The sequence below is a fragment of the Phyllostomus hastatus genome, unplaced genomic scaffold (genome assembly GCF_019186645.2).
Source record: "Phyllostomus hastatus isolate PE091 unplaced genomic scaffold, TTU_PhHast_1.1 phas_scaffold_1066, whole genome shotgun sequence".
NCBI classification, from domain to species: Eukaryota; Metazoa; Chordata; class Mammalia; order Chiroptera; family Phyllostomidae; genus Phyllostomus; species Phyllostomus hastatus.
Window position 1 is genome coordinate 33,582,788 of NW_025334004.1, and position 20,671 is coordinate 33,603,458.

General features: G+C 65.8%; 1 protein-coding gene across 6 annotated transcripts in view; it reads left to right on the top strand.

The window, feature by feature from the left end:
- The window catches only part of MGMT (O-6-methylguanine-DNA methyltransferase), a 109,383-nt gene extending 90,415 nt beyond the window's left edge, over positions 1–18,968 (top strand). For 5 of the 6 annotated variants that reach the window (XM_045854298.1, XM_045854297.1, XM_045854296.1 and 2 more), the window contains 3 exons: positions 13,317–13,456; positions 16,457–16,664; positions 18,648–18,968. In XM_045854298.1, the coding sequence (XP_045710254.1) occupies positions 13,317–13,456; positions 16,457–16,664; positions 18,648–18,754 (455 nt within the window). In that variant the 3' untranslated portion in view covers positions 18,755–18,968. The remainder of the gene's footprint in view (positions 1–13,316; positions 13,457–16,456; positions 16,665–18,647) is intronic. The other variant, XM_045854301.1, reaches the window with a different exon arrangement.
- The last annotated feature ends 1,703 nt before the right edge of the window (positions 18,969–20,671 follow it).

Sequence of the window (20,671 nt, forward strand, 5' to 3'; positions counted from 1 at the left end):
CCCAGCCCCTCTGCGGTCAGGCCGCACAGTCGGCTCCGGACGCCGACCGGAGGACGGGAGGAGCCTTGCCCGGGCGCCGCTCGGCCAGCGTGACCCAGGGGCGAGTGTCGGCGCAGCTGACCAGGACCTGCAGAAGGCGACCAGGCACTCTGGGCCAGAAACGTGTTTTCCTTCGCAGTCGCTGGATGGATGCGGCTCTGGGTGCTTCTGGAGGCCGGGGAGCGCGGCTGCGGCCAGCAGAGGGGAAGAGGTCGCTCCCAGGTCTGGGTCAGACCCGTCCTCTGATTGGCTGTGGGCCCGTCCCGGGGGTGCAAGGGTGGCTTCTGACCGTTCACATAACCGCTCCGTCGCCTTGCACTTCCCCAGGGGCCGGTCCTTTCACACACCCGCCCCCCACCCGCCCCCGGCAGCGGACCTGAGCCGGCTCCTGGGACACTGGCCTCGGCTGGACAGAACCGCAGCTGGACAGAACCGCAGCTGGACAGAACCCCAGCTGGACAGAACCCCGGCCCCGAGAAAACGCCTGGTGTCCCGCGCAGAGCCCTCTGACTGACCGGCAATCGCCAAGGCCTCCTGGGAAGCCCGGCTCAGGGGGAGGTTCGTGCCAAATCTAAGGGTGGTTCCATCCCACGTGCCCTGAGGCTTCCATGAAGTAGGAAAAAAAAAAAAAAAGAACCCAAGGACGCCTTCACCGGAGGCCCCGGGTCCCACACGCCGCCAAGCCGGCAGAGCTCGGGCGCCGCACCACGCAGACCGTGAAGATGGTGGCGCTTCCCCCCCCGCAGGGCAGAGCGGGCGTCTGCTGCAGACCGACCGACGGCACCTCCAGCTGCTCGGGGAAACACTCGTACCGCGTGCACGGGCTCCGCCGCTGGCACGGCGACCGACCAGCACGCCAGGAGGGTGTGCACCGAAAATGAAACTCGCCTCCTCCCCATGTGCACGTGCGGCGCGACCCTCTGCCGGGCCTGCGTCTCGGGCGTGGGCTCGTCCCACCTCGGCACGGGAGCGGGGACCGTGTTCTGCCCGGGAGGAAGTAGAAATCGTCACGTCCACGACCCTCCCTGGAAACGGGCTTTGAAACACAAGGGCATCCTGTCCGGTCTGTATTTTAACGGGAAAACACACTTCTCACTTAAATGTGCTTTAAAGGTGTTTATCCCCACTGCAGCACCAGACAGGCCTGCCCGCTTCCACAGAGAGCGTTCCACACCCTCGCTGTCTGTCGGAGCGCCGGGCACTCACGATGCAGGGGCCCGGCTGGGGCCTCCCGACCCCGCCCTCGCCGTGAGGAGCAGGTCCTCTCTGCCGCCTGGTCCGCAGGGAGCATGCTGCAGTGAGAGTCACGTGGAATTCAGCTCAAAGTTGTCAACACGTCAAATACGTAAATATCGATGTAAAAGTAATGGCAGTAGTGCTGTGAAACTGTCTCCAGGAACTAAAAGTGTAAAAACTGTTGAAATGCTGTGCCCCAGAATGTCTACCTGCACCCCACTGTTCAGACCGGCTCAGAACACCTTACGAGCCCGCGTCCCCATGGAAGGCCCAGTTTCGCTGGTTGGGATGGAGACACCGCACGCCTGGAGGGGGCGTGAGGCCGCGAGTGAGTCCCCCGGCCACTCAGCTCGCAGGGCACTGGGCGACGCGTCAATGCCAATAGCTCACTTCTTCTGAAGGAGTGAACCGGAGCGTGCGGCAGGGGAAAAGAAGTCTTGTTTTAACCCTTACATCGGGGGTGTCACACTCATTGTCACCGGGGGCCGCGCGGAACCTGAGGACTGTGTGTGCGCAACTGCTCCGCACCAGTTAAGCGAGAGCCGCCCGGGAGAAACAAGGTGGAGGGCCGGACTCCGCCCGCGGGCCTCGCGTCTGCCACCTGGGCCTTGAACACACCGCTCACGCACGCGAGTGTAAACCCGGCTGTGCGCTGCCCTCCCAGGGGCTGAAGCACGTACCGATGGTGTGTTGGCAGTGCGCCGGGAACAGTGTTGCTGGTGGGCACGGCCCCTCAGCCAGCATAAATATAGACGGCGTCTCCGTTTCCATGGCGACTACTTTTCCTTTTCCTGGGCATCGTTGTTTGTTGCGGCACGAAATGCACCGCACGCACGGAGGAGCGCCCCTTCCCGGGCCTTCTGTGCGTTCACTCGCCGTGTCTGCTCTCGGGGACGCTCGTGGCTCCCCAGCGGGGCTGCCCCAGCGCCCAGTGCGGCTCTCCCAGCCCTGCAGCCCCCGGTCGGTCCGGCGGTCTGCCGGAGAGAGACAGCGATGGAGCCCAGACAGGGCTCCCGGCTGGGCCCCCACGTCTACTCTTCTTAGGAAACCTGCATCCCTGTCTCTCCTCAGAGTAAAATATGCAGGAACCAACATTAAGTGGCGCATCCTCCCCGCCCCCCTTTTTTCCCGGGAATTGGGCCTCTGATGTTCCGGGGGGAGCGCCCATTCAAGGGTCGGCCCGCACAGGCCGCGGGAGCCGCGCCTGTTTATGGCGCATGTAAAACAGCACAAATCTCGCCGAATGTGACGGTGTCATTAGTCTGGGAGTCGCATCCTTGAAAATAACTGTGGAGGAGCCAAATCAGTTTAAAAGAAGATAACAAAATGGTTTAAGCGACTTAGGTTGAATGCCAATTATATTTTAATATTCAGCCGAGCATATTTTACCGAGAAGAAAGGGCGCGCGGACGCCCGCATCACTCACCGGCAGCGTCGGCCAGCTGTGCGGCCCCGCTCCCCGAATCACTTTGTGCATTTTAGCGGCATGGTAATTTAGGGGAGAACTACCTGAGTGATGGCATTTTCAATGAGCAGGTAATCTACAGAGAATTTTTATATGGTTATGAGTTCCGTGCTGCAGCCCGGCAACACAAAAATACATCAAGACCAATTACGGTATCAACTTTCAGTGTGGTACCCTCACCAAGCGAGTGCATGCATTTCTGCCCCAGGCATTTCAAATTGCATCTAATTTGAAATCTTTGGGGTTTTAATTAAATTTCAGAATATATGGAATTCTTCATTAGTACCTGCTCTGAATCGCAGATGATCCCTCTCTCTGTCTCTCGTTAAAGCGGCGGCGGGCTGCGGCGGGCGGCGGCGCGTTCGGGGCCGGATGGTCTGTGGGGCCTGGGTGTCGGCGCGGGGATGGCGAGATGCAAAATAATATCAAAAAGATTATTAGTCCGGGGAGAGTCTCTTGATTTGTATTTTAATGGAATTTTACATTTCTCTTAATGATTTGCAAATTGTCCTCTGATTATAAGACGCGTCAAGGCTTCCGTTTTAATGGCGAAGACACAGCCATTACCAGGGCTTTTTTCTGTCTCCTCTTCCGAGCGCTTCCCTGCAGCAGATAAATATTGAAACCATTAACACTTCTCCTCGCAGCCTGCGTCCCGGACCCGCACGGTTCGGGGGTGGGGGGGTCTCTCCGCGGGAGCACCTGGCTGGGGGCCCCGGCTTTTCTTTTCCTCCCCCGCCCGCCCGGCCGTGTTTTCTGCTCAAGAACGCGGGGTTCGCTTCTGAACCTGCACGGGGTGGTCCCGGTTACCTGTGCCGGAGCCCATGCGTGTAAATGCCGTGAACGGCCCGCTCGTGTTAACGAGAGTGGCAGCCCGACGGGGGCCGGTGCACATGTCCCCGCCCCGCTCCGGCCCGTGGGGCTGGGGTGGGGGAGGGCCAGCGGCGTGCCCGGGGGCATCCGGGAGACAGCTCACCACGTCCGCGAGGCCGCTCGCCGCTCCACGCAGAGAGCCGGGGCGCTTGCCTTTGGTTTGAGCTTTGAGACGGCGTCTCGGTTTTCAGGCCGCGGCCCCTCGTCCCCTGCGCAGCGTGAGGTTTGCACGACCCGGACCCCCAAGGCCGCCTGCTCCTCCTGCCGAGTGTGCTCAGGGAGCTCCGGCCCCGACCGGCCGCTCGGCGGGATCGGACCTCTGACCGGCAGCCCGGCTTCAGGCTGGCAGCTCACCCGGCGGCGCCCAGGGTGACCCCCCAGCCCCACGCCAGCGCGTGCTTGGGAACGCACGGCCGCCTCCCGGGTGCCGCCCGGGTTGCAGGCCAGAGCGGCTGGCCTGAGGGGTGTCTCTGAGCAGCGTGGCCCTCGGGAGCGGCCAGTTCAGCACACGCCCTGTTCTGCCCCAGCGAGGGTGCCGGGGGGACAAGGCCGGGGTGGCTCCCCGCTGCCCTGGGACCCTTCCGGTCATCTCGGGAGACGTCTGGGTGTCGGTCCACGTGCCACACACGTGTGCCACCACCACGAGGGACCGGCTTTAGTGTCAGGGCTGTCGGGTGGCGTGGGAACCAGTGCCCCGGCCTCCCGGGCCCTCGGGTGCCCCATCCCTGGGTCTCCCCCAGCAGCCCAGTTCTCTGTGCTCTGTCCTCTCCTCCCCAGACGCGTCCTGACCGCCGGAAGTCCTTCTGCAGCGTGCGGAGGGGACAGACGGATTCCAGGGCGGCGGCCAGCAGGGGCCGTGAGGCCACGGGGCACCTGCTCTCTGGGGACACAGGCCGACGAGACGCACCAGCTGCCTAGACCTCTGTTGGGGTCTTGTGACGCGGAGCCGGGGCGACTCCACGCCCTGCACGCCCCCCACGGTCTGTGCCCTGACCGGTTCAACGGCGGCACGTTCCTCGCTCTGCAGAATGGGGATGAGGGGTGGGGGCTGGGCCCGCGGGTCTCTGTCCTGGCTGAGTTTGGAAGGGTGTGCCTTGTGCTTCCCGGCTTTTCTTTACTTCTCGTTCTACCGGCAGGGGACGGAGGGCGCACCCCTCAGCTGGGGCTGTTGGAGCCATCTGCGCCCTGGTGGCGGGCGAGGCCCCACAGGAAAGCGTGGAACCTCGGACGGGGGTGCTGCTCGGGCGGGAGTCGGGCCGTGCCCCTCGCCGCCGCACCCCCGGGGCCCTCGGTCCTTGGGCCGGGCCAGGGTCCCCTGGGACTGGCCGAGCGAGTACGCGGCACAGGTGGCCTCCCCTGCCCAGCCCCCAGCAGCACCGCTGGGACGGCATTTCCGAGGCCCCACATGTCACAGTGACATTCCCCTGGGCGCCTCCCTGAGCCCCGCCCCTGAGCAGGTCCCCACCCCGCGGGCAGACAGACCCGCGGACCCACAGGAGTGTGAGGAAGCCCCAGCCCCAGGCCTGCCGAAGGGCCTCTCCGGCCCCAGGCACATGTGCAGCGTGGAGTGCCGGTGGTGCCGGTGCCGGTGCTGGTGCTGGTGCAGGGAGGGGCCTGGGAAGGGGCCCGCCCAGAAGGGCAGGGTCCTGGAAGGTCGCAGGCACGTTGCAGGGAAAGGGACCCCGGCCCTCTGGAACTGGAGCTACCACAGGAACGGCGGAGACGCCGGCTGGCCTCTGGACGCCGACGTGAACTGGTCCCGGAGGGCGAGCACCGAGAGGAACGGAAACAGGGAATCATAGAGACTTGTTTTTCAGTCTTCTTATGTAAACCGTTCCCGGTGAAACGAGCCGTGCTGACTCGGAGGTTTGGAGCGCGGGCAGAAGTGACACCCAGAAGGACCCCGCGCAGCACGCAGGACGGGGCGGTGGGGGTGCCCCGCAGTCGGCTCCGACGGGGTCGTGGACGGGGTGGCGGAGCCTGGGGCTGCGGGACACGGTGTGAAGAGGCTCTTTCTGCAACTGTGGGTTGGGCGTCCGAGTTCAGGTCCGCGCCCCGGCGTCCAGGTCCCTGGTGCCTATTCTGAGAAGGCGGGGGCTCAGCACACAGGACACTGATGTCCAGAAAGGGGCCGCCTGACCACCGACACCCAAGGTGGACCCCAAGGTCCTGGTCACGGGTGGTCACACTCCTGCAGGACACTCTTCTCTGTCGTGTTGCGTGAGCCTGAATTCGGGGTGCCGCTGTTTATTGCATGCCCTTTCTCGGGGGGCCTCAGAAATGCCCGTTTGGCACCCCAGCGGCCCTGCACCTGGGCACCCTACCACCGCCCAACAGCGAGCAGCCCTCGGCAGGGGCCGTGTCCTGCAGGGACCCCCTGCGCCCGCACAGCCCCATCCTCTTTTGAACAGGGCGAGGAAGCAAAGTCAGCCACGCACCGCCTCCCTGGCACCGTGGCTGCCCCCCCGTGGCGAAAAATTCGTGAAGAAGTCAGGGGCTCAGCTGCTGTCTGTGAGGTTGGTCTTCCAGAGTTAGCTCAGATTGTTGGACAGACCCCCTGGCTCTCTCAGAACAGCTGGAGGAGCTGTGAGGGTGGGGGTCACTGAGACCCGAGCACTGCCCCCCCGGGTCTGTCGGCACACCCAGAAATTCAGCCCACGCGGCCGAGGGCGGAGGCGTCCCCGTGCGGGGCCCAGGGCCCCGGTGCCGCCCAGCGTCGGGAAGAGGCGTGTTCTCAGACTCACGGGAGCCGAGAGATGCGTCCGCCGGGGAAGCTGGGGGGCTCCTGCTCTCCTCCTGGGTGCCGGTGAGCGCTGGCAGGAGGCTTCTAGAAGTTTCTGCGGCCCCCATGGGAGCTCCTGACCGGGCCAGGAGCCAGGTGCGGCCCGAGCACAGCATGTGTTGGCACGCCGACGCACGTGCACGTCTGATGACCCCTGGCGTGTTCCGTGTGACCTGGGTCTGGGGTCTCTGCCGTGCGACTGAAGCCACCAGGGAAGGCGGGCACGACGTCACTTCCTGTGGCCGACCCCGGGCCACAGGGCGAGGGGACATGTGGTCTTGCCCACGTTGGCAGCCTTGTGTCGTTTGAATCCGATTTTCTTCCTTGTTGTTCTGACCGCGGTGGGGTGGGGGGAGGGGGCGCCCCGGAGGGAGCAAGGCTCCCATGAGTGGGCGTGGGGTCAGCTGGGTCAGCTGGCTCAGGAGTCCCAGGGCCCCTGGCCCAGGGCTGGGCGTGTCGGGAAGGGAGAGGACAGGCAGCGAGGGCCCCAGGGCAGGACCCACTGAGGTGACATCCGAAGGGCTGGGGACGGCAGAGGGGCCCCAGCTGGGACCCTCAACTCGACTCTGACCTCCCTTCCCCACCAGTCGCCCTGTGGTGTGACCCCACTCTCCCCTCCCCCACCCCCGCATTTCCGTGCATTGTGTCTCTCTCGCGCGCGGTGTTCGGACGGAAACCATTAACACCTGTTCGGAAGTCGGCGCTTCGGCTTTGGGCGGAATGACAATTATTCGAACGGTGGCGGGTGTTAATGTATAATTATTCACGTTCTTACCAGGACACTCACAGTTTAATCATTTCTCTGTAGGCCTCCTTAAGTTCGAGCTTAAAGTCTTAGGCATAATTCTTTTGTTAAATAAGTTTCGGGCACTCTAATTATCGGCGAGGTGAGTGCCGAGGCGCCAGGTGCGGCTTCGCGGAGGGTGCGCGTCGCCTCGCCCGAGGGCGCCTGCTCGCCAGGCGGTGTGGCGGCTCCTGCGTGCGGGCGGGGTGCGGGTGCGGGTTGGAGGCTGCGGCCCATCCGCCTGCGGGCGCGTCGTCAGGGGGTGCCCAGACCGGACGGCGCCTGCGGTCCTGCCCCTGAGCTCAGGACCCGGCCTGTGGGGGTCCCAGCTCGGGAAGCCCTGGGACCCCCGACCCCCTCAGAGCTATCGACGACCCCAGAGGGCTCTGGACGGTGAGGGCGGTGTGTGCCTGCGTGTGCCGTGTCGGAGGTTCACGCTGAGGGTTTCGTGACCGTCTTTATTTTAAAGTAACGATCTACCACCCGTCATCAAACGTTTGCATCGAGATACCTATTTCCCACGCTGGCACGTGGGGCGCAGTGGGTGGGATCGCCACCGGTCAGGCCACAAGCCTGGTTCTCGGGTCTCGGCCCCGGTCCGGGTGCACGAGAACGGCCACAGATCCGCATTCCTCTCTCGCATCGATGTCTCTCTCTCTCTCTTCCTCCCTCTCCCCTCTCTAAAAACAAATAAAATCTTTAAAAACAATAGTGACTATTTTCCAAGGCCACTTCGTGTGTTTGCCGGTCTCGCGGATGCCCGCCCTCGGCCCCCCGAGGCCCTTCAGGGAGGCACGCTCGCACGCAGGCCGTGCACGGTCCTTTGCGCGGTCGGTACACCCCGAGCAACCAGGAGGCGGCCTCAGCGTGGTGCCATGGGTGCCCGGGAGGCAGCCTGGGCGTGAGCTGTCAGGGTGAGCACCGTTTTCGTGACATCTGGCTCATCCGGTTTTCTTCATTCTTTCCTGGGTCACGCTGCACCAAAAACTCTTCCCGAAACCCCAGGGCACCCCGATTCTCCTCCGTGACCTTTCAGCGCTCGGCGTCTTCGGGGTGCATCTGCGGCCGGTGTCCGGTGTCTGTCTGAGAGAGGCGCGAGGCCCGTGGCGCACGTGGCCGCCTGGGGGGTCCCCACGCCGAGCATGGAGCGGCCACCCGCCGCCTCTGCTCCTGTGTCTCCGTTCTGTGCGGGTCGGTGTCTGTCTCTCCGTGGACCTGTGCACCCGCTCCCTCGCCCACACGCAGGGTCGGTCTGTGGAGAGACTCGCCCCTCAGGCGCCGGCGAGCCCGCCTGGTCTCCAGGTTTTATCCGTGATGTGTCGTCGGGCCTGATGTGTCAGTGCCTCGTGCAGAGTGTTTGCGTCTGCGCCCTTGGGAGACGTCAGTCTGTAGCTTTCCCGTTTCTGTCTTGCCCTGGTTTTGATCTCGGAGTAATCACAGCCTCGGAAACACGCCCGGGGAGGTAGCCCTCTTCTTCAGGAAAGGATGCTGCTAAACTCATGCGTTTCCTCCTCAAACGTTCGATCAGATTCGCTAGTGAAACCGTCTGGCCCCAGTGATTCCGGAGCGGACACCGGGAACGTGCGTCCTTCGGTCGTTACAGAACTACCCCGGGTTTCCGCCCCGCGCTGGACGCCGCGAGGCGGTGTGTCGCTCTCGGGGGGCGGCCCGGTCCCTCCGCGGGGCTGAGTGCTCCGCGGGGCCGCTCCAAGGGACCCTTTATTCCCCGCGTCCTGTCTGCGGCCGGCGGTGACGTCCCTTCTATTCCTGAGGCTGACGATCTGGTTTTTTCTCTCATCGGTCTCGCTACAGATTCGTCAATGTTATTGGTCTTTTCAAAGAGCCCAGTTTCGGTTCCAGCTGCTTCCCTCCCCATCAGTCTGGCTTTGGCGTCAGGGGTTCCTGCCAGTGCCCTGACTTCCTCCTCCTCCTCGAGTTGGTTTTCTTTTGCTCTTCTTTTGTGCCTGTGGTTGCTTACGTTGGAAGCTCAAAGTACTGATTCGAGAGCCTTCTTCTTCCTCACACATGCACCTTAACGCTGTCAACTGTCCAATAATCAGTGCGTTACTGTGTCCCGCCAACTGTGACACGTGGTGTCCTCCGTGGCGCTCGGCCGGTGGCGTGTTCTCCTGCCCCTCCCGACCCGTCCGGGACCCGTGGCTCACTGACTGCTCCAACGTTCAGAGATGTTTCTGGTACCTTTCTAGAAGTACTGTCTGGCCTCGCTTCACTACTGTCAGAGAACGGGACTCGCGTGACTTCAGACGTGCCGAGTGGGCCGAGTCTGCGTCACGACGACCCGGAGGCGGCCCGGCGCGCTCGCCCAGCGCTCCGCGGGCCCCGGGCGGAGCGGCCGGTTGGCAGCCGTTTCCGTCTCGACGCCCTTGATTCGCTGCGGCTGTTTCTGTCCTACTGGGAGGGACGCGTCGCAGCCTCCAGGTACGGTCGTGGGTTCGTCCGGTCCCCCTCCCAGCTTGTGTCGGCTTTTGCTCCTTGGGCCGGACACTCGGCCGTCAGGCACGGGGACGTCTCCGGGGGCGTGTGCCCTCCTTGGGCCGCCCCTCGCGTCGCCGCGGGGTCCTCCTTTCCGCCCTGGAAACCGTCTCGGCTCTTGGCCCCGCTGTGCCTGCTACCAGCCGTTTTCAGATTCTGTTTTCACGATGTTATCTCCTCCTTCCTTGGACTTTTACCCCACCTGCGCCTGTTACTTGAAGTGAATTTTTTTTTTTAGAAAGTCTGTACTGGGGTTGTTTTTAAATTCATTCCGTCTTTTCATTGATGTAACTGAACCACTCACGTTGAATGTGATCATTGACAGGATGGGATCTAGATACAAACACGGCGTTTGTTTCATTTTACTATTGATCTTGTTGCACTTTATCTTATTCTTATATAGTATTTTGTTTTCTGTCTTTTCCCTCTTCCCTTCCTTCCTCCCTTCCTTCAGGCTATTTCAACACCTTTCTAGTATTTTCACATACCCGTTGGTTTTGTAATCCAGTGACCTCGCTCTGTGGTTTTTCTGCCGGCGGTTCGGGGGTCGCCCCGCAAACTCGCACAGTCGGACCGGACTCAGCGCTTCCCGGGCCTCACGGCAGAGTGCGGGACCTCCCCTCCCCCACACGCGCCTTCTTGCCCGGCCCTGGCGGCACCGTGCCGTGGGGTTCGCGCCCACATCCGCCAGAACTCCATCCGATCGGGCGTGACTTTGCTTTCAGTCACCGAACACAGGGTCCGGCACAAGCAACGCCCGTTTTGTTATGGAATCCTTTATTACAGAATGGCAAGTGTGTGATTCTGGCACCTACCACTGTCACACCCGAGCACACCATGTGACGTTTTAGGTGAAATGTTCAAACGAACCCGTAGACTGTTACACTCGCCCTGCTGTCACCCCAGACCCTCCCCACTGTCGGGTGACGCGTAGTGCGCCCTCACGCCGTGCACTGGAAACGTGTCGCAACCGTATTTGTCAATGACCCCTCCACCAGCTGGGGGGAGGGGACGGGCGATTCCAACGTCTGTGCCGCCTCGGCCTTGGCATTTGCTGGTTCTCTTTTCCCAGGCGAGTGGTGGTGGTCTCCACTCGGCCTGGGCCCCGCCCCGGGCTGGGGTGTCCGCACACGCCGCCCTTCTCAGAGCCCACGCGTGCAGTGCAGGCCGTCCCCAGGTCCCCCCCCCCGCCCCGCGTGTGGCACGAGGAGAGCCCACACCGAAGACGGGGTCAGTGACACAGCACAACACGTCTCTGAGGCCAGCGTCGGACACGCGTCCTCACCGCCCGCCGGTGCTGAACAGTCCGGGCAGAGAGGCGGTTTCAGGGACAGCGGTGGCGGGGCCGGGGGCCCGGTGGTGTCTTCCAAGTGGGCACCCAAACCGAGTGCGAGCAGCCACGTCCTTAAGACAAGGTGCTCTGGCGGCAGGACGGCCTCCGGCCGAGCCCGCCCTGAGCCCCCAGCGCAGACACGGCCGGCGGTGGCCACTCTGCCCAGCTGTGGGATCACGGCCTGCTCCCAGGGCGCAGGGTGGGAGGGGGGGGCGTGATGGGAGAGAAAAGGATAATGTTTTCGTGGTGGCCCGTGACGGTCCGGCCACCGAAGATTTACGTGGTCGCTGCCACCTGCAGAGCATCTCTCTGCGGGGGAGGTTTTGTGGACAGGTTTCACTGCATCATGGAAGGGTGTGGACCAGCTGCATGCATGGTCCCCGCCCCAAAACCGGGTCCCCTGTCTGCGGCCCTTGTCGCACAGGGCGGGGCTCCAGGCGCTGACTCCGAGCTGCCTGCGGGGTGAGCGTGGGCCTGCCCCGCGGCACGTCTGCACAGCCAGCGCTCGGTCGCCGCCTCCCGCCGCCCGTGAGCTCCCCTCGGCCCTAGGTCTGCCCGGCTCGTGCGGGGCGCGCAGGGGTCCCCCGCGGAACTCGCCAGCGCTACGGAAAACGCTGGACAAGCGCACACTCGTACACGGACGTGCAATTGTATTTCTCAGCACATTTACACTTGGGAAGGAAGGTGCTCCATGCGGCGGGGCTGGGGCTCCGGGGGACGGCGCAGGGAGGGGCCGGCTCCCCGCCCGCACCCCTCGCCTGGCAGCTGACGGGCTGGGGGGCTCTGGGCAGTGCTCCCGTCTGCAAGCTGATGGCCCTGGCTCCCCTCCCGGGCAGCGGGCCCCGAAACCTGTTCTCCGCCTCGCCGCCACCGTCGGCCTCCTTTGCCCTCTCCCCCCGGACCTCCCTCAAGTTGGGCGCAGCGGCAGCGGCAGCGGCGACGGCGACAGCGGCACAGCCTGGTTCCAGAGCCCTTTCGGGGGAACGGCAGTAAACAGCGTGTGTTTGCCTGAGGAGCCCTCCCCGCCGCGCCCTCCGCCGCCGTCCCGGTGCTAATGAACCCGGAGCCGTTAATGTGGTTTCTTCAGTTAAATTGATTCATGAATTTTGAAGAGAACATTATCTAATGAATTTTCTTTGAATAGAAAGCAATTAAAAGGACAAATCAGTCTGATTAACCCCAAAGTCACCCTCCTGCCACAAACGGTGTACAGCCTGAAATTATATCGTAAGAAACTGGAGCACACTTGCTATCTTCTGCCCTCGCGTAATCCACGTAAATTAATGAACAACAAAGTTAATTTCTTTGATGACCCTTTTCTCGTATCACCTGGATTATGCTGATGTTTAATTTGCTTAATGTTATAATAAAGACTAAATACATTTTTTCCGGTGAAGCGATTATCGTCCCCTTCAGCTGAGAAGTGAGTTTTATTATTTAACGCGCATGTAAGGGTGCGTTTCTCCTCGGAACCCGGCGGCACCAGCCGGCCCGGCACCGGGTGTAATTAGTGTCATCGCGGCCGCTGTCTGGACACCGCGCCTGCCTGGGGAGTCCTCCCCTCGGCTGGGGCCGTCGGGACCTCCTGCCACCCACCGGGGGGCTCGGCGCCCCACCGTGGGAGACTCAGCTGACATTCCCTTGGGAAAGACGAGACGTGTCCACCCAGACTGGCCACCTTCACGGGCCTGGGCTGCTCTGCGGCCAGCTCCGCCCCCGGGGAACGGCTCCGCCTCGGGGGCCAAGGGAGCGCAGGCTCACCCCGAGGCAGCACGGAGAGCCGGTGCTGCTGAAGGTGTTCAGGCGATGACAACGGGGACAGAGTGACCTGTCCTGTAGCTCTGCGCATCGCAGGTGTCTGCGGCCGAGGTCCGCGCCGGCCCCTGGCTGCCGCGGTTGGGTGCTCTGAGGCCGCTCGCGGCCGAAGGTGGACGCCAGCCTGGCGTCCCAGCCCGGCCCCCGGCTGCTGTCCCTCGGGGCCCCCGCCGAGGTGGGAGTGAGGCCGCAGGCCCCATGGTCCCGCCACCGAGGGCAGGGGCGGCCCCGCGCACTGATACGCAGACGCAGGTGCGCGGGGAGAGGCTGCACGTCTGCCACGCATGGTCAGCGCCCCGCCTCGCGCACGCTCCCCGGGCCAGGGGACGCGGCGGCAGGAGCGGGCGCGGCGCTGCGTTTTAATCGGGTGACACCCTGCGGGTGACCCCCCCCCCCCGTCTGTGCCCATGCACGCCTCTCGCGGGACTGGCCGCCCTCTCCCCGCAGCCGCTGGGGCCGGCTGTCCCAACCACCTCTCTCCGCCCCTCCCTTGCAGACTCCTTCACCAGGCAGGTGCTGTGCAAGCTGCTGAAGGCCGTGAGCTTCGGAGAGGTGGTCTCCTACCAGCAGCTGGCGGCCCTGGCCGGCAGCCCCAGAGCCGCGCGGGCCGTGGGCGGGGCGATGCGGAGCAACCCCGTAAGTCCGGGTCAGCGCGGAGGAGGGGTGCGGGCAGGCCTGGGCACCGCGTGGGGGCCATAGGATTCGATGTGAGCGTGTTTCCCAGGCAGCCTGTGCGGTGGCGGGCGGACAGGAAGCGTTTGTGACAGGGCCTTGGGGCAGGGGGCGGGGAGTGTGGGCTGCACCCATGGGTGGGGCCCCACCGGCTTTGGGGAAGGTGGCAGAGAAGCACTCCCACTGACGCCCACCCCCCAAGAGGCCCGCCCCTCTGGGTGCTGGGGCCGCAGGGAGCACTCGGGGACGCAGCCTGGAGATGCGGCAAGCAGACCCCCTCCAGGTGCCGGGGCGCCACCACACAGCAGAGGGAAAGGCCCGCCTCCCGGAGCTCACGTTCTAGACGGATTCCCGTGCTGGCCCCCCCCAACCGGGGCCGCCTCCTGTTCCCAGGTCCAGCCCTCCCAGGCCCCACCATGAGGGACGGCTGAACTGACGTGTCCTGGGATGGCCACCGGGTCCGGGCGTGCCTGGTTCTGTCCCACCCTGTCCCCCCCCCCCCCCCCGCCGTGTGCCTGCAGCCGGGCTTAGCCGAGAGAGAGCAGGGCTCACGGCCACGTGAAGACATCTTCTCGAACCCGGGGCAGCCACGCGGGGCAGCCGTGCCTGTCATGCCCGGAAGTACAGAGGGCGCCTCTGGTCCCCATCGGGTCACCCGTGGGCCTGTGCGTGGGCGGGGCGGCCCGGCCCGCTGGCCCAGCCGTCACTGGGAAGTCCCGAATGTGGCAGCAGCCTGCCGCCCGAGCAGGAGTCCTGGGACTGGAGATGGACTAAAGGGGCTGCTTTTCGAAACATCGCCGCAGCTTCGCTGCACGTTTCCAAGACCATTTCCACCCCGGCTCACGGGGGCGCCTCCCGCCGCTCCGCTCAGCAGCCCGGGGCAGAGCCGGCGTCTCCGGGACGGAGCTGCGCAGTGCTCTCAGAAGCAGCTCCGGCCGGTGGTTCGCAGGGGACGGCCCGGACTGAAGGGACGTCTGGCCCGGAAGGGCCTCCCGCCACGTCGAAGAACCCAGGCCGCCCTGCGCCCCGTGGGACGCCAGCCTCCACCTCCCCTGCCCCCCGAGTCCCGCGGTCGTGGCGACGGGGGCTGACGGGCCCCGTTAGCAAGCTGTTCGCACACACACCCCCGTCCGTGTTTCATTGCCGCACGCCGGCCTCCGCGCTAGCACACGCCCCACCGCCCACGGGGCCACATTTTCACGGAGCACGCGGCGTAATTCTGAATAAAGTTTCTGGAAACGTCCTGTTTGCCAATAAAGCATAAACACCCCTCCTCCCTGTGGGCAGCCGCCCCCCCACCGTCTTCCCGGCTGTGACTCCGTTCCGCGCCAGACGGCCCCCTGGACGCCGTTCAGGCTCCGCTGCGCGCCCAGCGCCGGCTGCTGGGAGCGAGCGTGCTTCTGCGCCCACGGGCCGCGGCGCTGCGGGTGCCGGCCCGGTGGGAGCTCTCCCTCGTCCCTGCTGCAGGCCGGGTTTCTGCCGTCCGTGCCCTGCAGGTGGAGCTGCCCGCCTCCCTCCGCGACGTCCAGTTTGACGGCCCCGGTGCGCCCAGGCCCAGGGAGGCGACACGGCCCCGCCCCGGGTGTGTGCCGCGCCCACGCCGTGCTGGGCAGGCAGGCTCTGCACCCCGCAGACACGGAGGAGGAGCCCCGTCTGCCTCTGCGCCCGCGGGTCCTCGCTTCCGCTGCGGGGACACTGTGGCTGTTTGGCCACCACACTCCTGGGAGCGTTCAGGGACGTCTGTTGTCCCGCCCCCAGCACGACACTCGTCCCCCTGCTGCTCATCTCGGGCCGTCCCTGGCGCGTGCGGCCCCAGTCACTGAGCGGCACAAACCGGACCCTCGGGTGTGCGGAGTCCTCGCGTGGGTCCCCATCGCATGCCGAAGCCGAGCCCGGCAGTGACGACGGACTCAGCAGGAAGCTCTGTGGGCGCCCCCCCCTTTGTCGCCGCCCCCCGAAGGCAGCTGGTGGCGGTGGGCCTTCAGGCCCCCCCACGGGCTCCCTCTGTGGCTGGGCACTGCGGGGAGCCCACGCAGGGACCTGCACCCGTTGAGGAGGCCGCAGGGAGCCAGCCGCGGCCAGAGCGGAGAGGCGCCCCCCGCCGCGGCGCAGGCGCGTCGGCACTGCCGCAGGAAGCGTGCGTGGCTCACGGTGCTCTGGCATCGCAGGAGCGCGCCAGTCCCCAGAGCCACAGAAGACTCCTGAGAGGGGGCCGAGGGGCCCCAGAGGTGACTCGGGCCCGAGGGAGGGCGGGGGCTGGTCCAGGGCTGGGCCGTGCCTGGCGTGGACGTCCCGCATGGCCGTGCCCCTCCCTCGGCGCTGACGGTGGACTCCCGCACGCACTGGCCATGCGTCCAGGGGTGGCTGGACGCAGGAACTGGAACACGCATCCCGTGGGCGGCTCCCAGCGACGCGGCGGCACTCGGCACCACACCGTGGCCCTCGCCGGGGGAGAGTGTGGCGTGTGCTGGGCGGGAGGCCTGTCCCTTCCCAGACGCTTGCTGTTTCCCAAGTGTTCCTCGAGGCGCGCACCGGCCTGGGGAGGACGGTCTGGCAGCCTTCCAAAGGCCCCCCCCGCCGACCCGGCGCTGGGGACGGTCCGTGTCCTGGCAGACTGGACCGAAGACGCCGCCCGCAGCCCCCCCCCCCCCCACAGAGCCCCTTCCTCGCGTCCTCCGACAGAATTTGCTTAATGCAGTTCAGAGGCGATCGATGCGGCGCACGGAGAGCTTCCCACCTTCTCCCGAACACGACGCGTTCCGGAGGAGTTAGTTTATTCACAGATGGCCACGGGCCTTAATGACCCCGAGCCGCGCTCTGCCACTCACCCAGATGGTTGTTGATAAAGATTTAGCATCATGTTCCCAGTGTCAGGGCTGTCAGCGGGGCTGAACCATTTGACCAGAAGAAAAAAACGCACAGGGAGCTATTGATTACAGCTTCTCCGTGTCACTTGTTCACCAGGATTTAGGTATTGATGAGGCCGCGAGTGAAAACAAGCCCGTCCCCCGGGGGCCGCTCCCCGCAAGAACAAAGGCGAAGTTGGAGAAATATTCAGCCGGCCCCGGAATCAGAGGGAATCCGCCATCGATCGCAAGGCCCTTTCGTGTTGTTTTTGTTGGAGACAAATCTATGGGTTTGGAAGTTTTATGGCCTCGGAGAAAGGGGCCGTGTGAGTGATGGATCCGCGCGGCGCACGAGTTGGATCTCACAGCGTGGAGGTTGCGGGGCAGCGGGGGCAGGAGCTGCTCCGTTGCGGACAGAAACCGCACTGTGGGCAGCAGCGCCACCGGAGGGGAGAGGCCACCGGAGGGGAGAGGCCACCGGAGGGCCCCGCTGCCCGGAAACCTCCTCGGGCGGGTTCCGTGACTTGAGTGGCGCGGACCCTGCCGCCGCCGGCAGGAGCGCGGACAGAGGCAGTGCCCCCCCCCGGGTCTGGTGGTGGAGAGGGCGCGTCTGGTCGTCACCCGCTCCCCGCGCACACGGGGACACCGCACGTGGCTGGGTCACGGTTCATCGGCGCCCCTCCCGTCCGGCCGTCCCGTCTGTCCCCTGCGTGCGTGACACGCGAGAGCGAGCCAGGCCCGCGTCACACGCTCTGTGATTGCGCAGCTGCTCGGAGGGAGCAGGGGAAGCAAAGGCCACAAGTGGAATCTGTCCAGTGGGAGACGAGAACCGGCACCCACACGTCTGTGAAACCAGACGAGAGGCCCCCCCTCTTTCTGCGCCAGGCACAGGGGGTGTGGGCTGTGTCTGAGGCTGTCCTCCAGGCCGGGGCAGTGGGGCCGTGTGACCGTGGTGTCGGATAAAACCCCTGCACCCGCCCGAGTCCACGCTCCGTGCTCCAGAGTCTCTGTTTCCCTCCAGGAAGGTGAGGCTGGTCTGCAGGACTCGGCAGGGTCGCCGCCCCACACTGCGTTAAACTGCCCGGAACAGGAAGTCGGCAGGCCCAGACGGCCTGTGTTACCGTGGCAACCCCAACTTCCAGTGGGAATCGGGCTAGGATTCCGTGCGGGGAGTCAGATCCCCTCCTGCCAAGCCAAACTACGCAGCAGGCTGGCCGGTCTCCTGCCCCGCCCCCACACCCCGCTGGCCGTCGGCTGGAGGGTCCCCTGGAGCAGGGAGGGCCCCGAGGGCCCCGCCTCCGCCTGGCGGGGATCCTCCTTGGCCTCCATCATCCATGTGAACTTGGGCAAGGGACGTACTGGGACCTCGGGATGACAGTGCCCGGTGTCACAATGTGCTACTCCAGGCACAGAGCCTGCCTTCCTGGTGGCATTATTGTGGGCACCGCGCCCAGGACAGGCACCAGGGCGCACATTACCGCCAGGGGCCAGCGCAGCCCGGGACGCCCAGAGCCGGCCCCTCGGGCAGGTGGGCTTGTGTGCTGCCCGGCTCCGTCCTCCACACAGGGTCTCCAGCAATGGTGGGGGCCAGGGGGCCCCCCAGGAGCGGAGGGGGCCCAGACACGGAGAGGGGTCCCGGGGCACATGTGCCCCGCCACTTCCTCCGGACACGCAGCCGTCAGCAGCTGGCCACGGTGCCTGGTGTGCCGACCTCGGCGGGCGGGCGCAGCCCCCCCTCTGCAGAGCCCGGGGGGTGGGGGCGGGCCGCCGGCAGGGCCTGGGGCCCGAGAGCGCCTCCCCCGGGGGGCTGGCACACCCCGAGGGTCTGCTCTCTGGCGGGCACTTGGGCCGGGGCACACGTGAGTGCGGGGAGGTGGGCGCAGCGAGAGGCCCAGCGGTCAGGGATGGGGCGGGGTGGGGGCCTGGGGGCACCTCCCAGCGGTGGGGTCTGCTGCCGCTTCTCAGGTCAGAGGCCCCTGCGCACCACCGCTGCCTCCAAGGTCACTTTAAGTTTTGTGAGTGCACTGTATAAGTCTCTCACCAGAGGAAACGAAGTTTCCAAACCTCGGTGCACACAGGGATTGGCTGGAGGATGCCCCACGTCCACCTGGGGGCTTGTGTCCCCCCAGCCAGCCCCGGGCCCCTGCAGGGACCACAGAGACGGGGGGGGGGGAGGGGGGAGTGGCCCAGAGGCAGCGTGGACGAGCCCGGCATGGCAGGAGCTGCACCGCGGGGCCCAGGGGCTAGCCCTGGCGTCCCGAAGGCCTCCCCAGACCCCAGACTGACGGGGCCACCTCTGTGTCTTCCAGGTCCCCATCCTGGTCCCGTGCCACCGTGTGATCTGCAGCAGCGGAGCCCTGGGCAACTACTCCGGGGCCGGGGGCCCGGGCATGAAGGAGTGGCTCCTGAACCATGAAGGCCGCTGGCGGGGGCAGCGACGGCCCGGGCAGGGGGCCCCCGTCCAGCCGGAACCTGGCGCGGGGTCGCAGGGGGCGCCCGCAGCTCCCAGCCCACCAGCCGAACCTGTGTCTTCTCGGGGGGAGGGACGTGGGTGACACGGAGGTGTCCAGGCTCCTCAGCGGGGCCTGTGCGGAGGCCCCGCCCCATTAAAGGAGCCGCTGTGCCCTGCAGACGCGTGTCCTGTCCTTCCTTCGTCGCCTCGGCCGTTTCCTGCAGGGAGAGCGCGGGGGCCGCTGTCCTGCACACGTGTGTCCCCCCCACATCCCCCCCTCCGCTGTCCCGGTGCTGGTGTCCACTCCGGCGGGGGTTGGGGGGGTGGGACTGGGACACATCAGCGCCCACCGGGAACAGCTGGCTGCCACCAGTGCCGGCTGTGACCACCAGGGCCGCGGCCACCGGGCCTCGGCCCACACAACCCTCCCCAGCCTGTGGCCTTGGCCGTGCCCCTGAGAGGCTGACCACCCGGCGTGTCCCTTGCTTCCCTCTGGGCTGTGCAGGGCGCAGGGCCCTGGCTCACACTCGCGGGGCGGCGAGGAAGGGGCGGGCACGGAGGTTTGGGGCTCTGTCTGCCCGGCTGCCGGGACGAGGGCGCAGCCACCTCCCCCCTGCGTGGGCGCAGCGGAAAGTTACCAGCTGTCAGTCAGCACGGACTGGGAACATGGGCCACCCGTGGGCGTGGCTGTGGCCGTGGCAGGGGCAGCTCACAGAGGGGTGGGGTTTCTCCCCGGCCCCTGGCGTCGGCACGCTCCAGATGGTGCCCCGAGGTCGAGCCTAGGAGTCAGAGGTCACTCAGAAGGTGGGTCAGCCCCTGCCGCCGGGGCGTCGGGGGCCGTCTCCAGCATCTGTGCACCACCGTCGGGTCCTTCGTTACCAGGCTGTCACCTCGGCCTATAATTAACTGTCTCCGAAAAGCGGGGGGACACTTGTAGCTCTGCGTGCGGACAAATAAAATAGAGCGTGTGAGCTGTGGGGACAGTAAGCTGTGCCCAGCTGTGTGCACTGGAAGGCCGTGTTTTTGCCAGGGGCCCCTGGGACAGCACCCGCCACGGCAGAGCCGCTGTGGTTGTGGGCGGGGGGTGGGGGGGTCACCAGAGACGGATGGAAGCACAGCCCTGCCGTGTGTTCGGCCGGGGTGTCCCGCACTTCGTGTCCCCTTGCCCACAGGAGACCGGGTCGCCGGCACGAAGCAGCGCCAGGCCCCCCCGCCCCCCCGCCAGTTCGCCCCTCGTCCCACCCTGTGTCCCCATCGGCCGGGTCCATCCTGGACTGTCCCCCTCCACAGTGAAGCAGCGTGAGCACTGGCCGTCATCTGCCGATGGGGGCCCTTCTCGGGACCTCAGTTTTGACGCCAGCCCAGTCCCTTCCCCACGGGGGGCTGCATGGACCGCGACCCCTGAACCCCCGGGCGCTGCAAGCGCCCCGAGACACTCAAGAGCTCTGAGAGCCGGAGGCCTGGGGTGCCCTTTGCGGCTGGGGGTCCTGCTCTCGGTTCTGCCGGAACAGGCTTCTGTCTGTGACCTGCAGTCCCCTGCGCCCCTGGCGGGGCCTGCACCCGGTGGTGCCCTGACAGCAGGAGCCCGGCTCCCCGAGAGCAGCCGTCTCGGCAGCCGGACCAGGGCTCTGTCCGAGTGCTTTCCAATAGAGGGCGCCATAGCCGTGCGCTCGGCTGCGGGCGGCCGGCAGACCGGGTCACCGCTCTGGCTGAGGATGAGGACGGAGGGAGCACGTCAGCCAGTGGGACTCTCTCGCGGGCTCCGGGACAGCCCCACGGCACATGCCACGCCATTGGGGCGCTGGCAGAGGAGCGGGGCCCCCCCATGGCCCTGTCGGACCCTGACGGCGCTCCCGACGCCCCACAGTGCCCGTGTGCTCT